At 37.1% G+C, this 22,567-nt stretch overlaps 1 protein-coding gene across 4 annotated transcripts in view; it reads right to left on the bottom strand.

The window, feature by feature from the left end:
- The window catches only part of PDE3B (phosphodiesterase 3B), a 207,950-nt gene that overhangs the window by 65,908 nt on the left and 119,475 nt on the right, over nt 1–22,567 (bottom strand). For all 4 annotated transcript variants that reach the window (XM_028833635.2, XM_015114810.3, XM_077963273.1 and 1 more), the window contains exons 3-4: nt 12,666–12,914; nt 10,111–10,247 (exon numbers count right to left, since the gene is read on the bottom strand). In XM_028833635.2, coding sequence (XP_028689468.2) covers nt 10,111–10,247; nt 12,666–12,914 — 386 coding nt within the window. The remainder of the gene's footprint in view (nt 1–10,110; nt 10,248–12,665; nt 12,915–22,567) is intronic.

Below are 22,567 nucleotides of genomic sequence, written 5' to 3' on the forward strand. Positions count from 1 at the left end.
CATATGTACCCAATACAAGAGCACCCAGATTCATAAAGCAAGTTCTTAGAGACCTACAAAGAGACTTAGACTCCCACATAATAATAGTGGGAGACTTTAATACCCCATTGTCAATATTAGATCAATGAGACAGAAAATTAACAAGGATACTCAGGACTTGAACTCAGCTCTGCACCAAGTGGACCTAATAGACATCTACAGAACTCTCCACCCCAAATCAACAGACCATACATTCTTCTCAGCATCTCATTGCACTAATTCTAAGACTGACCACATAATTGGAAGTAAAACACTCCTCGGCAAATGTAAAAGAACAGAAATTATAACAAGCTGTCTCTCAGACCACAGTGCAATCAAATTAGAACTCAGGATTAGGAAACTCACTAGAAACCACACAACTACATGGAAACTGTACAACCTGCTCCTGAATGACTACTGGGTACATAACGGAATGAAGGCAGAAATAAAGATGTTCCTTGAAACCAATGAGAACAAAGACACAACATACCAGAATCTCTGGGACACATTTAAAGCAGTGTGTAAAGGGAAATTTATAGGACTAAATGCCCATAAGAGAAAGCAGGAAAGATCTAAAATTGACACCCTAATATCACAATTAAAAGAACTAGAGAAGCAAGAGCAAACATATTCAAAAGCTAGCGGAAGGCAAGAAATAACTAAGATCAGAGCAGAACTGAAGGAGACAGAGACACGAAAAGCCCTTCAAAAAATCAATGTGAATTTCATGAGCTGGTTTTTTTCAAAAGATCAACAAAATATACTGACCACCAGCCAGACTAATAAGTAAGAATAAGAAAAGAATCAAATAGACACAATAAAAAAATGATATAAGGGATATCACCACTGATCCCACAGAAATACAAACTACCATCAGAGAATACTATAAACACATCTGCACAAATAAACTAAAAAATCTAGAAGAAATGAATAAATTCCTGGACACATACACCCTCCCAAGTCTAAACCAGGAAGAAGTCAAATCCCTGAACCAACCAATAACAAGTTCTGAAATTGAGGCAGTAATTAATATCCTACCAACCAAAAAAAGTCCAGGACCAGACAGATTCACAGCTGAATTCTACCATAGGTACAAAGAGGAGCTAGTACCATTCATTCTGAAACTATTCCACTCAACAGAAAAAGAGGAAATCTTCCCTAACTCATATTATGAGGCCGACATCATCCTGATACCAAAACCTGGAAGAGTCACAACAAAAAAAAATTTCAGGCCAATATCCCTGATGAACACTGATGTGAAAATCCTCAATAAAATACTGGCAAACCGAATCCAGCAGCACATCAAAAAGCTTATCCTACGATCAAGTAGGCTTCATCCCTGGGATGCAAGGCTGTTTCAACATACACAAATCAATAAATGTAATCCATCACATAAACAGAACCAATGACAAAAACCACATGATTATCTCAATATATGAACAAAAGGCCTTCAACAAAATTCAACAGCCCTTCATGCTAAAAACTCTCAATGAACTAGGTATCAATGGAATGTATCTCAAAATAATAAGAGCTATTTATGACAAACCCACAAGCAATATCATACTGAATGGGCAAAAGCTGGAAGCATTCCTTTTGAAAATTAGCACAAGACAAGGATGCCCTCTCTCACCACTTCTATTCATCATAGTATTGGAAGTTCTGGCCAGGGAAATCAGGCAAGAGAAAGAAATAAACAGTATTCAATTAGGAAAAGAGGAAGTCAAATTGTCCCTGTTTGCAGATGACATGATTGCATATTTAGAAAACCCCATTGCCTCAGCCCCAAATCTCCTTAAGCTGATAAGCAACTTCAGAAAAGTATCAGGATACAAAATCAATATGCAAAAATCACAACCATTCCTATACAACAAAAATAGACAAAAAAGAGAGCCACATCATGAGTGAACTCCCATTCAGAACTTTTACAAAGAGAATAAAATACCTAGGAATCCAACTCACAAGGGATGTGAAGGACCTCTTCAAGGACAACTACAAACCACTGTTCAAGGAAATAAGAGAGGACACAAACAAATGAAAAAACATTCCATGCTCATGGATAGGAGGAATCAATATCGCAAAAATGTCCATACTGCCCAAAGTAATATACAGATTCAATGCTATCCCCATCAAGCTACCATAGACTTTCTTCACAGAATTAGAAAAATCTACTTTAAATTTCATATGCAACCAAAAACGATCCCTCAGAGCCAAGACAATCCTAAGAAAAAAGAACAAAGCTGGAGGCATCATGCTACCTGACTTCAATCTATACTACAAGGCTACAGTAACCAAAACACCCTGTTTGCCTGGGTGCCACCAGGAGAGGCTGCAGAAGAGCAATCATTACTGCCTGTTCTTTCCTCTGGTACTGGTACCAAACAGATATATAGACCAATGGAATAGAACAGAGGCCTCAGAAATAACACCACACATCTACAACCATCTGATCTTTGACAAACGTGACACAAACAAGCAGTGGGGAAAGGATTCCCTATTTAATAAATGGTGTTGGGAAAACTGGCTAGCCATATGCAGAAAACTGAAACTGGACTCCTTTCTTACACCTTACACAAAAATTAACTTACGATGGATTAAACACTTAAACGTAAGACCTAAAACCACAAAAATCTTAGAAGAAAACCTAGGCAATACCATGCAGGACATAGGCATGGGCAAAGACTTCATGTCTAAAACACCAAAAGCAATGGCAACAAAAGCCAAAATTGACCAGTGGGATCTAATTAAAGAGCTTCTGTACAGCAAAATAAACTATCATCAGAGAGAACAGGCAACCTATAGAATAGGAGAAAATGTTTGCACTGTATCCATCTGACAAAGGGTTAATATCCAGAATCTACAAAGAACTTAAACAAATTTACAAGAAAAAAAAACACATCAAAAAGTGGGCAAAGGATATGAACAGACACTTCTCAAAAGAAGACATTAATGTAACCAACAAACATGAAAAAATGCTCATTATCACTGGTCCTTACAGAAATGCAAATCAAAACCACAATGAGATACCATCTCACGCCAGTTAGAATGGTGATCATTAAAAAGTCAGGAAACAACAGATGCTGCAGAGGATGTGGAGAAACAGGAATACTTTTACACTGTTAGTGGGAGTGTAAATTAGTTCAACCATTGTGGAAGACAGTGTGGTGATTCTTCAAGGATCTGGTACAAGAAATACCATTTGACCCAGCAATCCCATTACTGGGCATATATCCAAAGGATTATGAATCATTCTACTATAAAAACACATGCACATGTATGTTTATTGTGGCACTATTCACAATAGGAATGACTTGGAACCCACCCAAATGTCCATCAATGATAGACTGGATAAAGAAAATGTAGCACATATATACCATGGAATATTAGGTAGCCATAAAAAAGGATGAGTTCATGTCCTTTGCAGGGACATGGATGAAGCTGGAAACCATCATTCTCAGCAAACTATCACAAGAACAGAAAACCAAACAGTGCATGTTCTCACTCGTAAGTGGGAGTTGAACAATGAGAACATATGGACACAGGGAGGGAAATATCACACACTGGGGCCGGTCCAGGGGTGGGAGCCTAGGGGAGGGATAGCATTAGGAGAAATATCTAAAGTAGGTGACGGGTTGATGGCTGCAGCAAACCACCATGGCACGTGTATACCTATGTAACAAAACTACACATTCTGCACATGTACCCCAGAACTTAAAGTATAATATAACAATAATAATAATAATAAGATAATGAATTGAGCTTTCAAATACTTAGTCATGCAAACAAAATTAAATCTCATAAACATGTTCTTGTCCGTATCATTCACAGCATACAAACACTCTAAAAGCTTCTAGTTTAAAATAAAAAAGAAAGAAAACTCAAAAAAGAGAGAAAAATCTGTGTATTCTACCAAAGTCCACTCCCTGATTCCCTGATTAATAGTCAAGACAAAGAGAGATTTCTCCTTTCAGAAGGGCACCACAGCACTGCTCCAATGTCTTCTATCTTGATCCAGGGTCTTTGAATAATTTCTGTATATCATACATTCATTTAGCTATTTAGAATTAAGAGTTACAGGTCAAATGATAGGTTATCTGATTAGTTCCTGAATCTTCCCATTATGTCCTGGCCCAGCAACAGATAAATACACACCTCAATAAAATTACATAAATAAATACGAAGAAAGCAGAAGACAAGCAGAGTAGTAGTTCCAATGATTACTAATAGTTGGTAGGAAGGTGATTAAAGTCAGACTTGGTGTGATACTGTGAAATACATATTTGGTTTTAGTCCAGTGCCTGTTTCCTAGCATACAACTCCTAAAATCCTGAGGATCTCCAAAGTGTCTTTTTGTATGCTAATGAGTTGACTGATGGCCCGCAGCTCCTAGGCAGTTTCAGGATGGAGGCTAGTCACTTGAAATATCAAGACAGGATTAGAGGATGGGGGTTTTCAGCTCCACTTCCCAACCTCCAGGGAGAGGAGAGGGACTAAATTAAATTTTAAAAAGCTTAAATTGCTCACCAATGGCCAATGATTTAATCAATCATGCCTATAATATGAAGCTCCTATAAATATCCACAAAGGACTGGGTCTGAGGAGCTTGTGAACAGCCAAACACGTGAGGGCTTCCAGGAAACTGAACAAGAACATGTCCACAAGCCAGGAGGGTGGCATAACTCAACTCCACAGGGGCAGAAGCTCCTGTACTCAGGTCCCTTCCAGACCTGTCCTTTGTATCTCCTCATCTGGCTGTTGATTTGTATCCTTTAAAATACTCTTTGTAATAAACCAGTAAACATGTTTCCCTGAGTTCTGTGAGTTGCTCCAGCAAATTATCTGAATCCAGGGAGAGGGCTGAGGGAACCTGGTTTACAGCAGGTTGGTCAGAAGCACAGGCAAAATAACCTGAGGCCTGCGTGGCATCAGAAGTGGGGATTAGTCTTGTGGGACTGAGTCCTTAACCAGTATGATCTGACGCTATCTCCGGGTAGATGGTGTCAGAAATAATGGAATTAGGCCGGGCACGGTGGCTCATGCGTGTAATCCCAGCACTTTGGCAGGCCAAGGCAGGCGGATCATGTGAGGTCAGGAGTTCGAGACCAGCCTGGCCAACATAGTGAAACCCCATCTCTACTAAAAATACAAAAATTAGCTGGGCGTGGTGGCATGTGCCTGTAGTCCCAGCTACTCAGGAGGTTGAGGAAGGAGAATTGCTTGAACCCGGGAGGCAGAGGTAGCAGTGAGCCGAGATCGTGCCACTGCACTCCAGCCTGGGCAAAGAGTGAGACTCTGTCTCAAAAAAAAAAAAAGAAAGAAAGAAAGAAAAAGAAATAATTGAATTATAGGACACCTAGCTTATGTCTACTATAGAACTGCTTGCTTGCTTGCTTGCTTGCTTGCTTGCTGCTGGGGAGAAATCCCCACACATCTGGTATCAGAAATGTGCTGTCAGAGTATGGTGGAAGAAATTGAGTTTATTTTTCTTTTTTACTCACTTGGGAATGAGTTGTCAAAAGCAAACAAACAAGAGACATCAAAAGTTATGGTCCCTGAGCTAAGCTATATTTTAAGAGCTAACTTCTAGACAGTCAATACAAATTACCTTAACAAGGTCTGTACCAACTCAGTTTCAATGCAGTTGTATAAATTTGATAATTGTAGATGTCTAAATTTACAGAGTTATTCTCTTAAGAACCTGAGTAGGATGACACAATTAGCCCTCTTGAATTGCTGGGGTTCAAATAGGGTCAAGTTTGCTAATATAACCTTGCTGTAAGTCTCTGATAAATTATACGGCACAGTTGTGGAATGACCATATGGAACGGCATTATGACCCTTAATCTTGCCTTCTGTTTAAGTTTCAGATCTGGGATGAGACTTCTCTGGTCAGAAAGTTCCAAGAAAGGTTGTTTTCCGGACTTGCTGATGATTGAATTACCCATCTCTGAGTTCTAGTTTTAGTGCAAGTTGAATATCCCTTATCTGAAAGTCTTGGGACCAGAAGTGTTTCAGATTTCAGGTTTTGGAATATTTGCTTATGCACAATGTGATATCTTGGGGATAGAACACAATATTCACTTATATTTCATATACACATAGCCTGAAAGTAATTTTATATAATATTTTAAATAATTTTGTGCATGAAACAAAGTTTTGACTGTATTTTAACTGTGACCCGTCTCATGTGGTCAGGTGTGGGATTTTCCATTTGCAGAGTCATGTTTGTACTCAAGAAATTTTGAATTTTGGGGCATTTTGGATTTGGGATGCTCAACCTATACTTAGAGTTAAAAGAAGACTGAACTGCTATTTTTGAACTGAGTGATGGGACCCAGTCTTCTCTGAGGTCAAACAGCATATATATTCAGGGCTCACAGGTCACTCCTTTTGAACAGGTTTTCCCTGGAGAAAAAATAGGCAAGTTGTGTTCAATTATCCTGTGGGCTATCAACTATAATTGATACTCCTATACTACCCTCCTACTCCTACACTAAAGAGACTTGCTTTTAAACCCGTGAGTCACCATTTATCTTCACCACTGCTGTGTAATCAAATCTAATAACTCATTGCCTGGCAATAGTATTTTATCCAAATACCTTATATATATATATTTCATTGTTTGTATTTTAATTATTTTGAAACATAATTTAGCTTAATTTTCAAATGGAGTTAAACTAAGAACAAAATTATCAGAAAACATCAAGGAAGAGTCTTAAACAAGTTATATGCCTATTGTTTTTACCTAGAAAGCTTTCCATATCATTTTTCTTTTTTTTTTTGAGACGGAGTCTCGCTCTGTCACCCAGGCTGGAGTGCAGTGGCCGGATCTCAGCTCACTGCAAGCTCCGCCTCCCGGGTTTACGCCATTCTCCGGCCTCAGCCTCCCGAGTAGCTGGGACTACAGGCGCCCGCCACCTCGCCTGGCTAGTTTTTTGTATTTCTTAATAGAGACGGGGTTTCACCGTGTTAGCCAGGATGGTCTCGATCTCCTGACCTCGTGATCCGCCCGTCTCGGCCTCCCAAAGTGCTGGGATTACAGGCTTGAGCCACCGCGCCCGGCCTCCATATCATTTTTCTATTCTCATTATTTGAAAGACTGCTCATCTGTGTTAGTTCATTTACTTTTTCCAAGTAAGGGTTGCAGCTCTGTCATGAGGTAATAATTGGGTTTCACATTCTACACTAGGAATTTCGGCGTTATTCTATAGGACTGGTAAAGAGTCCAAAAATGCAATGACTAGAAAAACTATATACAGTCAGCTATCTGTATATGAGGTTTCTACATCCACAGATTTAACCACCCCCAAATCAAAAATATTCAAGGAAAAACAACAGTAATAAAAAAACGAATAAAAAATAGAGTATAACTACTCTTTACACAGTATTTACATTACATTAGGTATTATAAGTAATCTGGAGGTGATTTAAAGTATACGAAAGGATGTGTAGAGAGTATATGCAAATACTACACCATTTTATATAAAGAACTCAAGCATCCATGGATTTTTGTACCCATGGGAAGGGGAGGGGCCTGGAACCAATCCCCCAGGGATACCCAGGGACAACTGCAATCACAGTTTTATTTAAGGAACATTTGTAGTGTAAAGTAGAAGATTAATAAAGTCAAGAAGGATACTGGAAACTGGAATTAAGAGGCTAATTCAATAGCCCAAGTAAACAGCAATGAAAACATAAAATAGTATAGGCACAGTGATAAAGGAGAAGAAGGAATAGAGAGTAAAAGATAATGCAGACAGATATCTGACAACTGTCATCTGTAGAATAAGGTGACAGGATGCAAAGATAACACCAAGTCTCTAAGTAAATCAATTTTGTAAGCAACCACTCCACTAGAGGATGGCAGCATTGTGCCGGGAAATAAGGGCAGAACAACAGTAACAGACGAAAAAGCAGCTGGAGTGATGAGAAATCTGGTTTCAGGTATAGGCTCAGGAAATGAGAGGTTCAACACTGGAATCATGTTGAAATCAGTCAGGCAAACTGTGATCAGAATCCAAAGCTCAAGACTCAAAATCAAGCATATGAGATCTCGATTCTGGAGTACTCTAATATAAAGTCAAGATGATTTCAGAGTCATAAATCTATTAGTTTTGTGCTACTAAAATCTAAAGATTCCTGAACAAAACATCACTACGCATTAAAGATCTAGAGCTGCACTAATATGGATGTCGCATGTATCTACAAAACAGTTACATATGGCTCTTTATATCTGAATGAAATTAATAAGAATTAAGTCACATTTAAAATTCACTTCCTTAGTCATACTAGATACATTTCAAATGATTAACAGCCACATGTAGCTAGGGAGTACCATATTAGACAGTGCAGATATAAACTATTTCCATCATTGCAAAAATTTCTATTAGCACTGATCTAGAGATTTGAATCTGAAAAGGAATAGTGGTTATAAATGTTTCATATATTCCCATCATAACCCACCTATGTGCAAAGTACACATAGACATTTATTACCAAGAGGCTCCAGCTTCTGCAAACTAGAAAAGATACGTCTACCTTGGTCTCTTTAAAACAGATGTACATAATACCACCAATTAATTTATTCTCTAAATTTCTAAATATTTTATGAGGCATGAATTTTGTTTTAATGAGAGTTAAGTCATTATATAGAACCTACCTACATTTAGCTTTATATAATAAACACTTTTCAGAGTTAAAGATTGGTTTTCTCTGGACTATGCTTCTGTTTCAATCAATTATCTGAGGCAGCAGGATAAAAATGACCTTAACTCAATGTATCAAATGTTTCTTTAACTGCAAATGCATTGCTGTTACATCAGTATGAAAGGTTAAAATATAAAACATTTTTATCATTCCTTTTAAAACCCAACTATATTCTCAAGATAATGCTACCCATAGTTAAGAAATACTGTCACATTTTCTGTTCCTGACATCATTCACTTCCCTATAGCCTGCTTCCTTTACCGAAAAAAAAAAAAAAAAAAAAAAAAAAAAAGAAGACTATGATGTTCAGGCCACAGCAAATTTTGGACCAGTGTTCATTTTCCTGTACAGTACTCTTCGTACTTCACTGCATTCCTGTTTTAGACATCGCTTCATTCAATTTTTCTTTTACAAAAAAGGAGTTCAGCTGCTTGAATATATTATACAAGATTCAAATTAATAAACCACCTAAGAATCTAGAAAATTATAATCATCTTATTCTTTCAAACGCAAATATTAACATAAATTTTAACAAATATCTATGATCCAATCCTGCCATCTACTGTTTCAAATGTGAAACGATACAGCTCAAAAGTATAAAACATGCTCAATAATAACAGAAAGTGGTTAACGCAGAATTTGTGCCAATTCCGATCTTATATTAACATAATTAGAAAGCTGAGTAAAGAAAATTATGATAAACTCAAGCAAGGATCAGTATCTTTCCTGGTTTTCAAAAGACAAAGTACTATATTATTAAATCCTTTGTTATCAGGGTAAATGTATATATTTACATTCAGGAGATTTCAGCTCCTACATTTTCCCAGCCTCATTTACTTAGTTACTGATGACTTTCATTTATAAGATTAGCATTGTTCGGTTCCAAGTAAATCCTCAACAGAATATAGATTATATTAGTTGTCTCAGTCTCCAGCAGGAACAGGATTTGAAAGTCTGTTTACCTTCAACCTAACAACTGTGATGACCCTTGGAAACGTGCTCCTCTTTTCAGAAGTCAGCCAACTCTGCAGACCTACCTCTGGATACTATTCATTGGATTGGTGGCTAACCCTGTAATGGCCACTTCTCTCGATTTAAAAACTTCCCCAGCACCCAGTCCTGAGTTGATCCTAATTTCCCTAAACTATCTCATGTTCTCAGGGATCCAGCACATTTTGTACCCAGCCTATCAAAGTTTTAGGACAAGACACATTAGCTTCTTTTTAATAATCAGTTTCTCTATTTTACCATATTATTACTACACATGTTGTCCTATACCTAAAATACTTCAACCATTCCTTTCTGCTTCCAGAACTAACTGAAACATTATTGACAGAAGCAAAGTAGATGCATTTGATTCAAGTTTCTTAAAAGGCTCTGCAGATTTTACCTTGAAATGCCAAATTCTTGGTGAGGCCTTTTGCCATTATTACGTTCCCACCTTGAAGACTGTTCAACAGGTAGCAATCCTGAAGTTCCTGAGCTCCTCCTCAGCTGTGGAGTTGGCGAACTATTCCTATTTAGTCCCTGTTGAATAATTTAACAATGGTTTAAAATGTCACTCTTTAATATGCTATATATGTAGTATTAGTGATGGCACATGCAAGTATCAATACAAAGTATATTTTTAACATGTACAGAGAAAAAAGAAACATTTTATTCTGAAAATCTGTCAATTTACTCCAAATTTCACACTCTATTTTGTTATTCTATTCCTCTTCCTCCTACTAAAAAATATGTCTGAGCTCTATAATTTAAACTAGATTCTTTTCCTTTTGTACATTTTACTACTTGTTTCATGAGAAAGAAACAATTGGCAATTTAAAAAGTGGATATGAAAGATTTACCCTGAAAATCAACTTCGGAGGACAATCTTAGGATCAGGGATGATCAGCCCTATATTCTAATTTTTTTATATTTTCAGTACAGTGCTATAGAACTTACTTAGTGGTTAATCAGGAGAAACTGCAGGATTCTGAGTTTGAATAAATGACTGAGTTAAATACAGAACACCTTTAGCATTAATATTTTGCCCTAATTTTAAAAAAATCTTCAACTAACCCAAATGTTCAATTAACAATATTCCATTCTTGACCATTATAAATGTTTTACTGATATTTACATAATAGTTTCTGCTTTTTATGAATTTCCTCTATCAGCAGACACTGCAGCAATCTCAGAGATAAATATCTGTCTTATATTTCAGTTTTCCCAAGGACATTGACTTTGTAAAGGTTAATAGTTAATTAGACCTGCAGTGAAAAAGTCCTTTATGCTAATATCCTTGTTGACTGTAATTTAGGTTCACATGATCTTTCTTTGTTTTTAACGTGTATAAGAAAGTTATATTAAGTTATCTGTTCCTTTTCCCTTTCACCTATTGTTTTTTAAATAAATGCCATTGCCCTTTTCTGAAGTAACATCAGGCTTTTTATATGCTTTTCCAAAAGGAGAGACAAATTTGATATAGAATTCTAATAAGCAGTTTAAGGAACACAAAGAAAAGGAATAAGGGTTACTTCCTGGTTCTTATATGACTTACTCTATCAGTAGATTCCAGAACCCAAAATAACCTTGATTAACTACAATGCTCAGGAAATGAGGCATTTAGGCATCCTGTTTAATTAATATTATGTTTAAAATGTTCCTAAAATGTACTAGCACACTTTTCTACACACTAAATACTGATATCAATATGATTTCTGATTTTAAATTTTAAGAATTACTATTTTAAAAAATTACTATCCTGAGTATCAAATATCAATAGAAAATGCAAAGGAGGGGTAGAGTGAAAACTAACTCAAGAATACATTAGAGTTCTTTTATTTATGGTTTATTGCTATGCCCTCTGAATGCTTGTGATTAATCTCTTTCTTAAAAGGTAGACTGCTAAAAAAGAAGTCATATAACTAAGTACTAATTAATTGGGTTTTGACTAATGTAGGTGCTACTGTATAAACTTTAAAAAAATAAAAGTATCACATAACTATGATCCGGATTGTGATCAGTACTTTTGAAACCCTTTTCTTCTAATTGGGTTTGCTTAATTTTTCCACATTTCTAAACCCTAATGCTGACAACTGACAAAATTAACTGATAATCAAAATTCCTACAAAAACTATATTTATCTATTTCTAAGTTCTATAAGCATTATTACAATTGACAAAATTAACTGAAATAAATTTCATCTTCTCTTGGTTAGTTTCTTTATCTGGAATAAAGTGGTTGAGTAAAATAATTTCTAAAATGTTTCTAGTTTTAAAATTTTATGATTTTAGCTATTGGTAAAGATACTAATAGTCAAATAAAACAAGTAAAAGCACTCTGAATAAGGATAATGCATACCAATTTAGAAGAGTATTTATTATTTTCTAAAGAAAATCCTATTTTGAAATATTTATATTTTAAAGAGAAATTAATCCTCTATTCCAATGATATAAAAATCAGTGCCTACTGGGCTACCGTAATCTCCAGTAGGTATAAAAGGGGGGAAAACAGGGTTCAAAAAATATAAAAATCATTTTAAAATAATGCTATGTAATTCATAAAATGAATATTATAATGACCATTTCTTCTTGGCTCAACAAGAACAATTCCTGGATTCTAAAGAATAAAATACAGCAACAAAATGATCTGGCTACTAGTTTGTTGTACCACCCTGGAACAAAATTTGCTTGTTGTTCTCTACTTCTTAATAAGAATAATAATACATAGTTGTTACCATTCAAATTATAAGTACTAATCACAGCAATGTACTTAAAATAAAAACTGAATACTCAACTATAATTATTTGAGCTTATAATTGCCTCTAACATCCCAAGCAGCTCAATATTATGTCCGATCCTTGAAAGGAAAATTGTATTTTATATAGAATTTAAAGGAGCAGTTATTTTGAAAATATCATTAAATTTGATAAATAGGGTTGGATGATTACTGTATTTTGACCTTGTTAAGTTTTCTATCCCCTTTCTCAGCTGGGTCCTCTATTTCAGAGCAGGGGTAAAATCCAGGAAATGGTGTGAGAGGATTAATCTTTGGCCTACAGGAACCTGAGAAAGCACCCATTAAGCTACTGATACTCCGTAGAGAGGAAATGACTTGTGGAGGAAGGCTTGGATCAATCAGAAGATCTGAAACCATATTGCGAGCCTCATTTAGCACTGCAAGATCAACTCCATTTCCGCCTCCAGAATTCTAGAAAGAAAAAAAGTGAAATTTTCATTCATTTGTACATGGCATAAATGACATAACAAATGGTATAATTCTAACTTAAAATTTATATATATATGTAGCAAATAACCGTGAACTTTAATTTTTTTCTTTTTCACTAGTTGATTATCACATTATATCTAATGGTATTAATTACTAATACTGAATTACCTAATGACAAGTATAAAACTAAATCTGTATTTACTTTAAAGTCTGTAATTTGAACATTTCATTAATTCGTCGATTATTTCCTTTCCTTTATAACAAAATTTCTTTTAAACACACAAAGCACTTATTTCATTTACCTTACTCACTTAAGAGGCAGTCTAACACAGTGACAAGGTTTTGTAGCAAACATACCTGAATTTGAAACCTAAACTTTAATCTCACCTGTGTGACCTTGAGCAGTTTACTTAATCTCTGAAAATTTCAGTTTCTTCAATGCAAAAAAAGGATAGTAATGTCTACCTTATTATGGGCTAATATGAGAAATCTGATAATATATGTAAAGCAAATAAAGAAGTGGATAATGTATGATTTAGAGCATTAAAAGTATTATTACTATTAATATTATGGAAAATGATGAGATAAAAATACAGAAAAAATGTTAGTTCAAAAGAGAGTGATAACTTAAAGATGAATAATTAACAAAAACCTCACAGACAGGGTAACATCAGGCAAGGCTTTAAAAAATTGGTAGAAAAAATATTTTAATTTAGAAGAAATATGTCACTGATGTAAACATAAGATGATTTTTACTCTTCAAATAAACATATATATGACGTTCAATTTGATTACCCATAGAAATACGTGGACTAACAATCAGAACAGTAAATTAAATGTTACTTTTGTTTTTTGTTGTTGTTGTACATTGAACTTACATTTGGGTATGTTTGCAATTAATAATTATTCAAATTAATGAGTTCACAACAAAACTGTTTATTAAAGTATCCTCAATACATTTTGGAAGTTAGAAATATTATGAACATTACACCAACACAGCTAAATAATGTCTGCTCTTTGTGGAATTTTTTTTTCTTGTGAAGTGTTAATATGTATTAGTTTTTATTTTAAAACATTTCCTGATACCAGGGCATAGCCCAACTATTTCTAGCCTTTCTCCCTTGCAAATACCACTAAAATAAACACCTGTCTATATATGTTACTGTGAACAATTAAGCAGATTTCTTATACACAGCTTTCCATAATCTGAATTGCTGAATGCAAATTAACATGTTAAAATGTTGCCATTCCTCTAAAACTGCCCTAGAATATGTTGATCAGATCTACACTTCTAATTGTATATAACAGCACCTATTTTTACATATCCCATTACAATTAGCAACTATGAATTTAATTAATCCCTACCTGATAGCCAAAAAAAAAAAACTCTAATTTCTGCTTTAACCTGAATTCTCTGATTATTGTGATTCTAAATGTTCCTTATAATATTTATATCGTTTATACTCCTTTTTCTGTGAACTTTGTCATTTTAACCACTCATTGGAATTCTGTAGTGGTCTCATTTAGCCACCACAGAATTCAAATGGAACACATACAAAAACAATTTTTGTTTGAAGTAACCTTTCCTCAATACGGTTTAAAAACTGTTGAAACCCTATCAAAAAGTGGGCAAAGGATATGAACAGACATTTCTCAAAAGAAGACATTCCTACAGCCAACAGACACATGAAAAAATGCTCATCATCACTCATCATCAGAGAAATGCAAATCAAAACCACAATGAGATACTATCTCACACCAGTGAGAATGGCAATCATTAAAAAGTCAGGAAACAACAGGTGCTGGAGAGGATGTGGAGAAACAGGAACACTTTTACACTGTTGGTGGGACTGTAAACTAGTTCAACCATTGTGGAAAACAGTGTGGCGATTCCTTAAGGATCTAGAACTAGAAATACCATTTGACCCAGCCACCCCATTACTGGGGATATACCCAAAGGATTATAAGTCATGCTGCTATAAAGACACATGCACATGCATGTTTATTGCGGCACTATTCACAATAGCAAAGACTTGGAATCAACCCAAATGTCCATCAGTGACAGGCTGGATTAAGAAAATGTGGCACATATACACCATGGACTACTATGCAGCCATAAAAAAGGATGAGTTCGTGTCCTTTGTAGGGACATGGATGCAGCTGGAAACCATCATTCTCAGCAAACTATCACAAGAACAGAAAACCAAATAGCGCATGCTCTCACTCATAGGTAGGAATTGAACAATGAGATCACTTGGACACAGGAAGGGGAACACCACACACCATGTCCTATTGTGGGGAGGGGGTTGGGGGAGGGATAGCATTAGGAGATATACCTAATGTAAAAGACGAGTTAATGGGTGCAGCACACCAACATGGCACATGTATACATATGTAACAAACCTGCATGTTGTGGACATGCACCCTAGAACTTAAAGTATAATAATAATTAAAAAAAAAAAAACTGCTGAAATTAGGAAAGAACAAATCACAAATTTACTGAGAGTGACTTTCACTTTAACAATACAAGGTAATTAGAATCTACTCATAAATATCTCCCATGACAACAGGAATACCTCATGTAAAAAAAATCATTTTCATAGACAAATCTTTTTTTCATGATCAATTTTTCCTTTTGTTCATATTGTATCCTTTTAAGGTAAATACTTATGTCAGGCCTTAAGTTTGCCATTTTATTGTTTTCTGTTTGTTTCTTCTGTTCCTTGTTCCTTTGTTTTTTCTTGTTTTTCTGGGGTTACTAGAATTTTTTAGGATTCCATCGTGATTAATTTATAGAGTTTCTGAGTTTATTACTTTATATAGTTTTCTTAGCGGTTGTTCTTGGCAATACAATGTACATATGTGATTTATCACAGTCTACTGGTATCGACATTTTACCACTTTGAGTGAAGTGTGAAAACCTTACTACCAGTTAGGTCTCTACCTTGCCTACTTTTAAGTATAATTGTCTTGTCTTGAGTATCAGATGATGTTATAATTTTTGTTGCAATCATCAAATATGATTCATGAAACTCACAAGAAGTATAGTCTATTGCATTCTCCCACTATTTCTTCTTGTTTCACTGTTCTTTCTTCCTTCCTGTTACTTCAAGAGTCCTTCTTTTATAATTTCTGTTTAAAGCAGGGGTTCCCTAACCTTTTTGGCACCAGGGACAGGTTTCATGGAAGACAATTTTTCCACAGGCTGGGTGGGGGTGCGAGGAGATGGTTTCAGGATGAAACTGTTCCATCATCCGGACCTTAGATCATTAGGCCTTAGAATTTCATAAGGAGTGCACAACCCCAAATCCCTTGCATATGCAGTCCACAATAGGATTTGTGCTCCTATGAGAATCTAATGTGGTGGCTGATCTGACAGGAGGCAGAGCTCAGGCGGTAATGCTCATCTGCCTGCTGCTCATCTCCGGCTATGTGTACCAGTTCCTAACAGGCCACAAACCGGTACTGGTTGGTAACTCCTGGTTTAAAGAACTTTCTTTTGTCTTTCTTGCAAGGTAAGTGTCTCACTGACAAATTCTTTTCTTTTCCTTTATTTCACAATGTTTTCCCCTTCATTCTTTTTTTTTAAATTAATATTACACTTTGTGCTCTAGGGTACATGTGCACAATGTGCAGGTTTCTTACATACGCATACATGTGCCATGATGATGTGCTGTACCCATCAACTCGTCATTTACATTATGCATATCTCTCAATGCTATCTCTGCCCGCTCCTCCACCCCACAACAGGCCCCAGTGTGTGATGTTCCCCACCCTGTGTCCAAGTGTTCTCACAGTTCAATTTCCATCTATGAGTGAGAACATGCAGTGTTTGGTTTTCTGTTCTTGTGATAGCTTGCTCAGAGTGATGGTTTCCAGCTTCATCCATGTCCCTGCAAAGGACATGAACTCATCCTATTTATGGCTGCATAGTATTCCATGGTATATATGTGCCACATTTTCTTTATCCAGTCTATCATTCATGGACATCTGGGTTGGTTCCAAGTCTGTGCTATTGTGAATACTGCTACAATAAGCATACGTGTGCATGTGTCTTTATAGTTGCATGATTTATAATCCTTTGGGTATATACCCAGTAATGGGATGGCTGGGTCAAATGGTATTTCTAGTTCTAGGTCCTTGAGGAATCACCACACCATCTTCCACAATGGTGGAACTAGTTTAAAGACCCACCAACAGTGTAAAAGTGTTCCTATTTCTCCACATCCTCTCCAGCACCTGTTGTTTCCTGACTGTTTAATGAGCACTTTTCCAACTGGTGTGAGATAGTATCTCGTTGTGGTTTTGATTTGCATTTCTCTGATGGCGAGTGATGATGAGTATTTTTTCATGTGTCTGTTGGCTGCATAAATGTCTTCTTTTGAGAACTGTCTGTTCCTACCCTTCACCCACTTTTTGATGGGGCTGTTTGATTTTTTACTTGTAACTTTTTTTAAGTTTTTTCTAGATTCTGGATATTAACCCTTTGTCAGATGGGTAGATTGTAAAACTTTTCTCCTATTCTGTAGGTTGCCTGTTCACTCTGATGGTAGTTTCTTTTGCTGTGCAGAAACTCTTTAGTTTAATTGGATCCCATTTCTCAATTTTGGCTTTTGTTGCCCCATTGCTTTTGGTGTTTTAGACATGAAGTTCTCGTCCATGCCTATGTCCTGAATGGTATTACCTCAGTTTTCTTCTAAGGTTTTTATGGTTTTAGGTCTAACATTTAAGTCTTTAATCCATCTTGAATTAATTTTTGTATAAGGTGTAAGGAAGGGATCCAGTTTCAGTTTTCTACATATGGCTAGCCAGTTTTCCCAACACCATTTATTAAAAAGGGAATCCTTTCCCCATTTCTTGCTTCTCTCAGGTTTGTCAAAGATCAGATGGTTGTAGATGTGTAGTATTATTCCTGAGGGCTCTGTTCTGTTCCATTGATCTATATCTCTGTTTTGTTACCAGTACTATGCTGTTTTGATTACTGTAGGCTTGTAGTATAGTTTGAAGTCAGGTAGCGTGATGCCTCCAGCTTTGTTCTTTTGGCTTAGGATTGTCTTGGCAATGCAGGCTCCTTTTTGGTTCCACATAAACTTTAAATAAGTTCTTTCCAATTCTGTGAAGAAACTCATTGGTAGCTTGATGGGGATGGCATTGAATCTATAAATAAATTACCTTGGGCAGTATGCCCATTTTCACGATATTGATTCTTCTGATCCATGAGCATGGAATGTTCTTCCATTTGTTTGTGTCCTCTTTTATTTCGTTGAGCAGTGGTTTGTAATTCTCCTTGAAGAGGTCCTTAACGTCCCTTGTAAGTTGGATTCCTAGGTATTTTATTCTCTTTGAAGCAATTGTGAATGGGAGTTCACTCATGATTTGGCTCTCTGTTTGTCTGTTATTGGTGTATAAGAATGCTTGTGATTTTTGCACATTGATTTTCTATCCTGAGACTTTTCTGAAGTTGCTTATCAGCTTAAGGGGATTTTGGGCTGAGGTGATGGGGTTTTCTAAATATACAATCATGTCATCTACAAACAGGGACAATCTGACTTCCCCTTTTCCCAACTGAATACCGTTTATTTCTTTCTCCTGCCTGATTGCCCTGGCCAGAACTTCCAACACTATGTTGAATAGGAGTGGTGAGAGAGGGCATCCTTGTCTTGTGCTAGTTTTCAAAGGGAATGCTTCCAGTTTTTGCCCATTCAGTATGATATTGGCTGTGGGTTTGTCATAAATAGCTCTTATTATTTTGAGATACACCCCATCAATACCGAATTTATTGAGAGTTTTTAGCATGAAGGGCTGTTGAATTTCGTCGAAGGCTTTTTCTGCATCTATTGAGATAATCATGTGGTTTTTGTCGTTGGCTCTGTTTATATGATGGATTACGTTTATTGATTTGCATATGTTGAACTAGCCCTGCATCCCAGGGATGAAGCCCACTTGATCATGGTGGATAAGCTTTTTGATGTGCTGCTGGATTCGGTTTGCCAGTATTTTATTCAGGATTTTTGCATCGATATTCATCAGGGATATTGGTCTAAAATTCTCTTTTTTTTGTTGTGTCTCTGCCAGGCTTTGGTATCAGGATGATGTTGGCCTCATAAAATGAGTTAGGGAGGATTCCCTCTTTTTCTATTGATTGGAATCGTTTCAGAATGAATGGTACCAGCTCCTCTTTGTACCACTGGTAGAATTCAACTGTGAATCCATCTGGTCCTGTACTTTTTGGTTGGTAGGCTCTTCATTACTGCCTCAATTTCAGAGCCTGTTATTGGTCTATTCAGGGATTCAACTTCTTCCTGGTTTAGTCTTGGGAGGGTGTATGTGTCCAGGAATTTATCCATTTGTTCTAGATTTTCCAGTTTATTTGTATAGAGGTGTAAATAGTATTCTCTGATGGTAGTTTGTATTTCTGTGGGGTCGGTGGTGATAACCCCTTCATCATTTTTTATTGCATCTGTTTGATTCTTCTCTCTTTTCTTCGTTCATCTTGTTAGTGGTCTATCAATTTTGTTGATCTTTTCAAAAAACTAGCTCCTGGATTCATTGATTTTTTGAAGGGTTTTTTGTGTCTCTTTGTCCTTCAGTTCTGCTCTGATCTTAGTTATTTCTTGCCTTCTGCTAGCTTTTGAATGTGTTTGCTCCTGCTTCTCTAGTTCTTTTAATTGTGATGTTAGGGTGTCAATTTTAGATCTTTCCTGCTTTCTCTTATGGGCATTTAGTGCTATGAATTTCCCTCTACACACTGCTTTAAATGTGTCCCAGAGATTCTGGTATGTTGTGTCTTTGTTCTCATTGGTTTCAAAGAACATCTTTATTTCTGCCTTCTTCTCACTATGTACCCAGTAGTCATTCAGAAGGTTGTTCAGTTTCCATGTAGCTGAGTGGTTTTGAGTGAGTTTCTTAATCCTGAGTTCTAGTTTGATTGTACTGTGGTCTGAGAAATAGTTTGTTATAATTTCTGCTCTTTTACACATTTGCTGACAAGTGCTTTACTTCCAACTATGTGGTCATTTTTGGAATAAGTGTGATGTGGTGCTGAGAAGAATGTATATTCTGTAGATTTGGGGTGGAGAGTTCTGTAGATGTCTATTAGGTCCATTCGCTTGGTGCAGAGCTGAGTTCAATTCCTGGATATCCTTGTTAACTTTCTGTCTCGTTGATCTGTCTAATGTTATCAGTGGGGTGTTAAAGTCTCCCATTATTATTGTGTTAGAGTCTAAGACTCTTTCTAAGTCTCTTAAGGACTTGCTTTATGAATCTGGGTGCTCCTGTATTGGGTGCATATATATTTAGGATAGTTAGCTCTTCCTGTTGAATTGATCCCTTTACCATTATGTAATGGCCTTCTTTGTCCCTTTCGGTCTTTGTTGGCTTAAAGTCTGTTTTATCAGAGACTAGGATTGCAACCCCTGCTTTTTATTGTTTTCCATTTGCTTGGTAGATCTTCCTCCATCCCTATATTTTGAGCCTATGTCTGTCTCTGCACGTGAGATGGGTCTCCTGAATAAGTCAAGACACTGATGGGTCTTGACTCTTTATCCAGTTTGCCAGTCTGTGTCTTTTAATTGGATCACTTAGCCCATTTACATTTAAGGTTAATATTGTTATGTGTGAATTTGATCCTGTCATTATGATGTTAGGTGGTTATTTTGCTTGTTAGCTGATGCAGTTTCTTCATAGTGTCGATGGTCTTTACAATTTGGCATGTTTTTGCAGTGGCTGGTACCAGTTGTCCTGTAGGGCAGGCCTGGTGGTGACAAAATCTCTCATCATTTGCTTGTCTGTAAAGGATTTTATTTCTCCTTCACTTAAGAAGTTTAGTTTGGCTGGATATGAAATTCTAGGTTGAAAATTCTTTTCTTTAAGAATGTTGAATATTAGCCCCCATTCTCTTCTGTTTTGTAGAGTTTCTGCTGAGAGATCCACTGTTAGTCTGATGGGCTTCTCTTTGTGGGTAACCCGACCTTTCTCTCTGGCTGCCCTTAACATTTTTTCCTTCATTTCAACTTTGGTGAATCTGACAATTATGTGTCTTGGAGTTGCTCTTCTCGAGGAGTATCTTTTTGCTGTTCTCTGTATTTCCTAAATTTGAATGTCAGCCTGCCTTGTTAGGTTGGGGAAGTTCTCCTGGATAATATCCTGAAGAGTGTTTTCCAACTTGGTTCCATTCTCCCCGTCACTTTCAGGTACACCAATGAGATGTAGATTTGGTCTTTTCACATAGTCCCATATTTCTTGGAGGCTTTGTTGATTTCTTTTTACTGTTTTTTCTCTAAACTTCTCTTCTCGCTTCATTTCATTCATTTGATCTTCAATCACTGATATCCTTTCTTCCAGTTGATCAAATCGGCTACTGAAGCTTGTGCATGCGTCACGTAGTTTTCGTGCCATGATTTTCAGCTCTATCAGGTAATGTAGGAACTTCTCTAAACTGGTTATTCTAGTTAGCTATACGTCTAATCTTTTTTCAAGGTTTTTAGCTTCTTTGCGATGGGTTTGAACTTCCTCCTTTAGCTCCGAGAAGTCTGATCGTCTGAAGCCTTCTTCTCTCAACTCGTCAGTCATTCTCTGGCCAGCTTTGTTCCGTTGCTGGCGAGGAGCTGCGTTCCTTTGGAGGGGGAGAGGTGCTCTGATTTTTAGAATTTTCAGCTTTTCTGCTCTGGTTTCTCCCCATCTTTGTGGTTTTATCTACCTTTGGTCTTTGATGATGGTGACATACAGATGGGCTTTTAGTGTGGATGTCCTTTCTGTTTGTTAATTTTCCTTCTAACAGTCAGGACCCTCAGCTGCAGGTCTGTTGGATTTTGCCTGAGGTCGACTCCAGACCTTGTTTGCCTGGGTATCACTAGCATAGGCTGCAGAACTGCAAATATTGCAGAAGGGCAAATGTTCCTGCCTGATCGTTTCTCTGGAAGTTTCCTCTCAGAGGGGCATCCAGCTGTATGAGGTGTCCTTCAGCCCCTACTGGGAGGTGCCTCCCAGTTAGGCTACTCAGGAGTCAGGGACCCACTTGAGGAGGAAGTCTGTCCGTTCTCAGATCTCAAACTCTGTGCTGGGAGAATCACTACTCTCTTCAAAGCTGTCAGACAGGAACATTTAAGTCTGCAGAAGTTTCTGCTGCCTTTTGTTCAGCTATGCCCTGCCCCCAGCATTGGAGTCTACAGAGGCGGGAAGGCCTCCTTGAGCTGCCGAGGGCTCCAAAGCGGCTTCCTTGTGGCTTTGTTTACCTACTCAAGCCTCAGTAATGGCGGGCGCCCCTCTCCCAGCCTCACTGCTGTCTTGCAGTTCAATCTCAGACTGCTGTTCTAGCAGTGAGCAAGGTTCTGTGGGTGTGAGACCCTCCGAGCCAGGCGCAGGATATAATCTCCCTGTGTGCCATTTGCTAAGACCATTGGAAAAGTGCAGTATTAGAGTGGGAATGACCCAATTTTCCAGGTGCCATCTGTCACGGCTTCCCTTGGCTAGGAAAGGGAATTTCCCTACCTCTTGCACTTCCTGGGTGAGGTGATGCCTCGCCCTGCTTAGGTTCACAGTCTGTGGGCTGCCCCCACTGTCCTGCACCCACTGTCCAACAAGCCCCAGTGAGATGAACCCGGTACCTCAGTTGGAAATGCAGAAATCGCCTGTCT

The sequence above is a fragment of the Macaca mulatta genome, chromosome 14, assembly GCF_049350105.2.
Source record: "Macaca mulatta isolate MMU2019108-1 chromosome 14, T2T-MMU8v2.0, whole genome shotgun sequence".
Taxonomy (NCBI): domain Eukaryota; kingdom Metazoa; phylum Chordata; class Mammalia; order Primates; family Cercopithecidae; genus Macaca; species Macaca mulatta.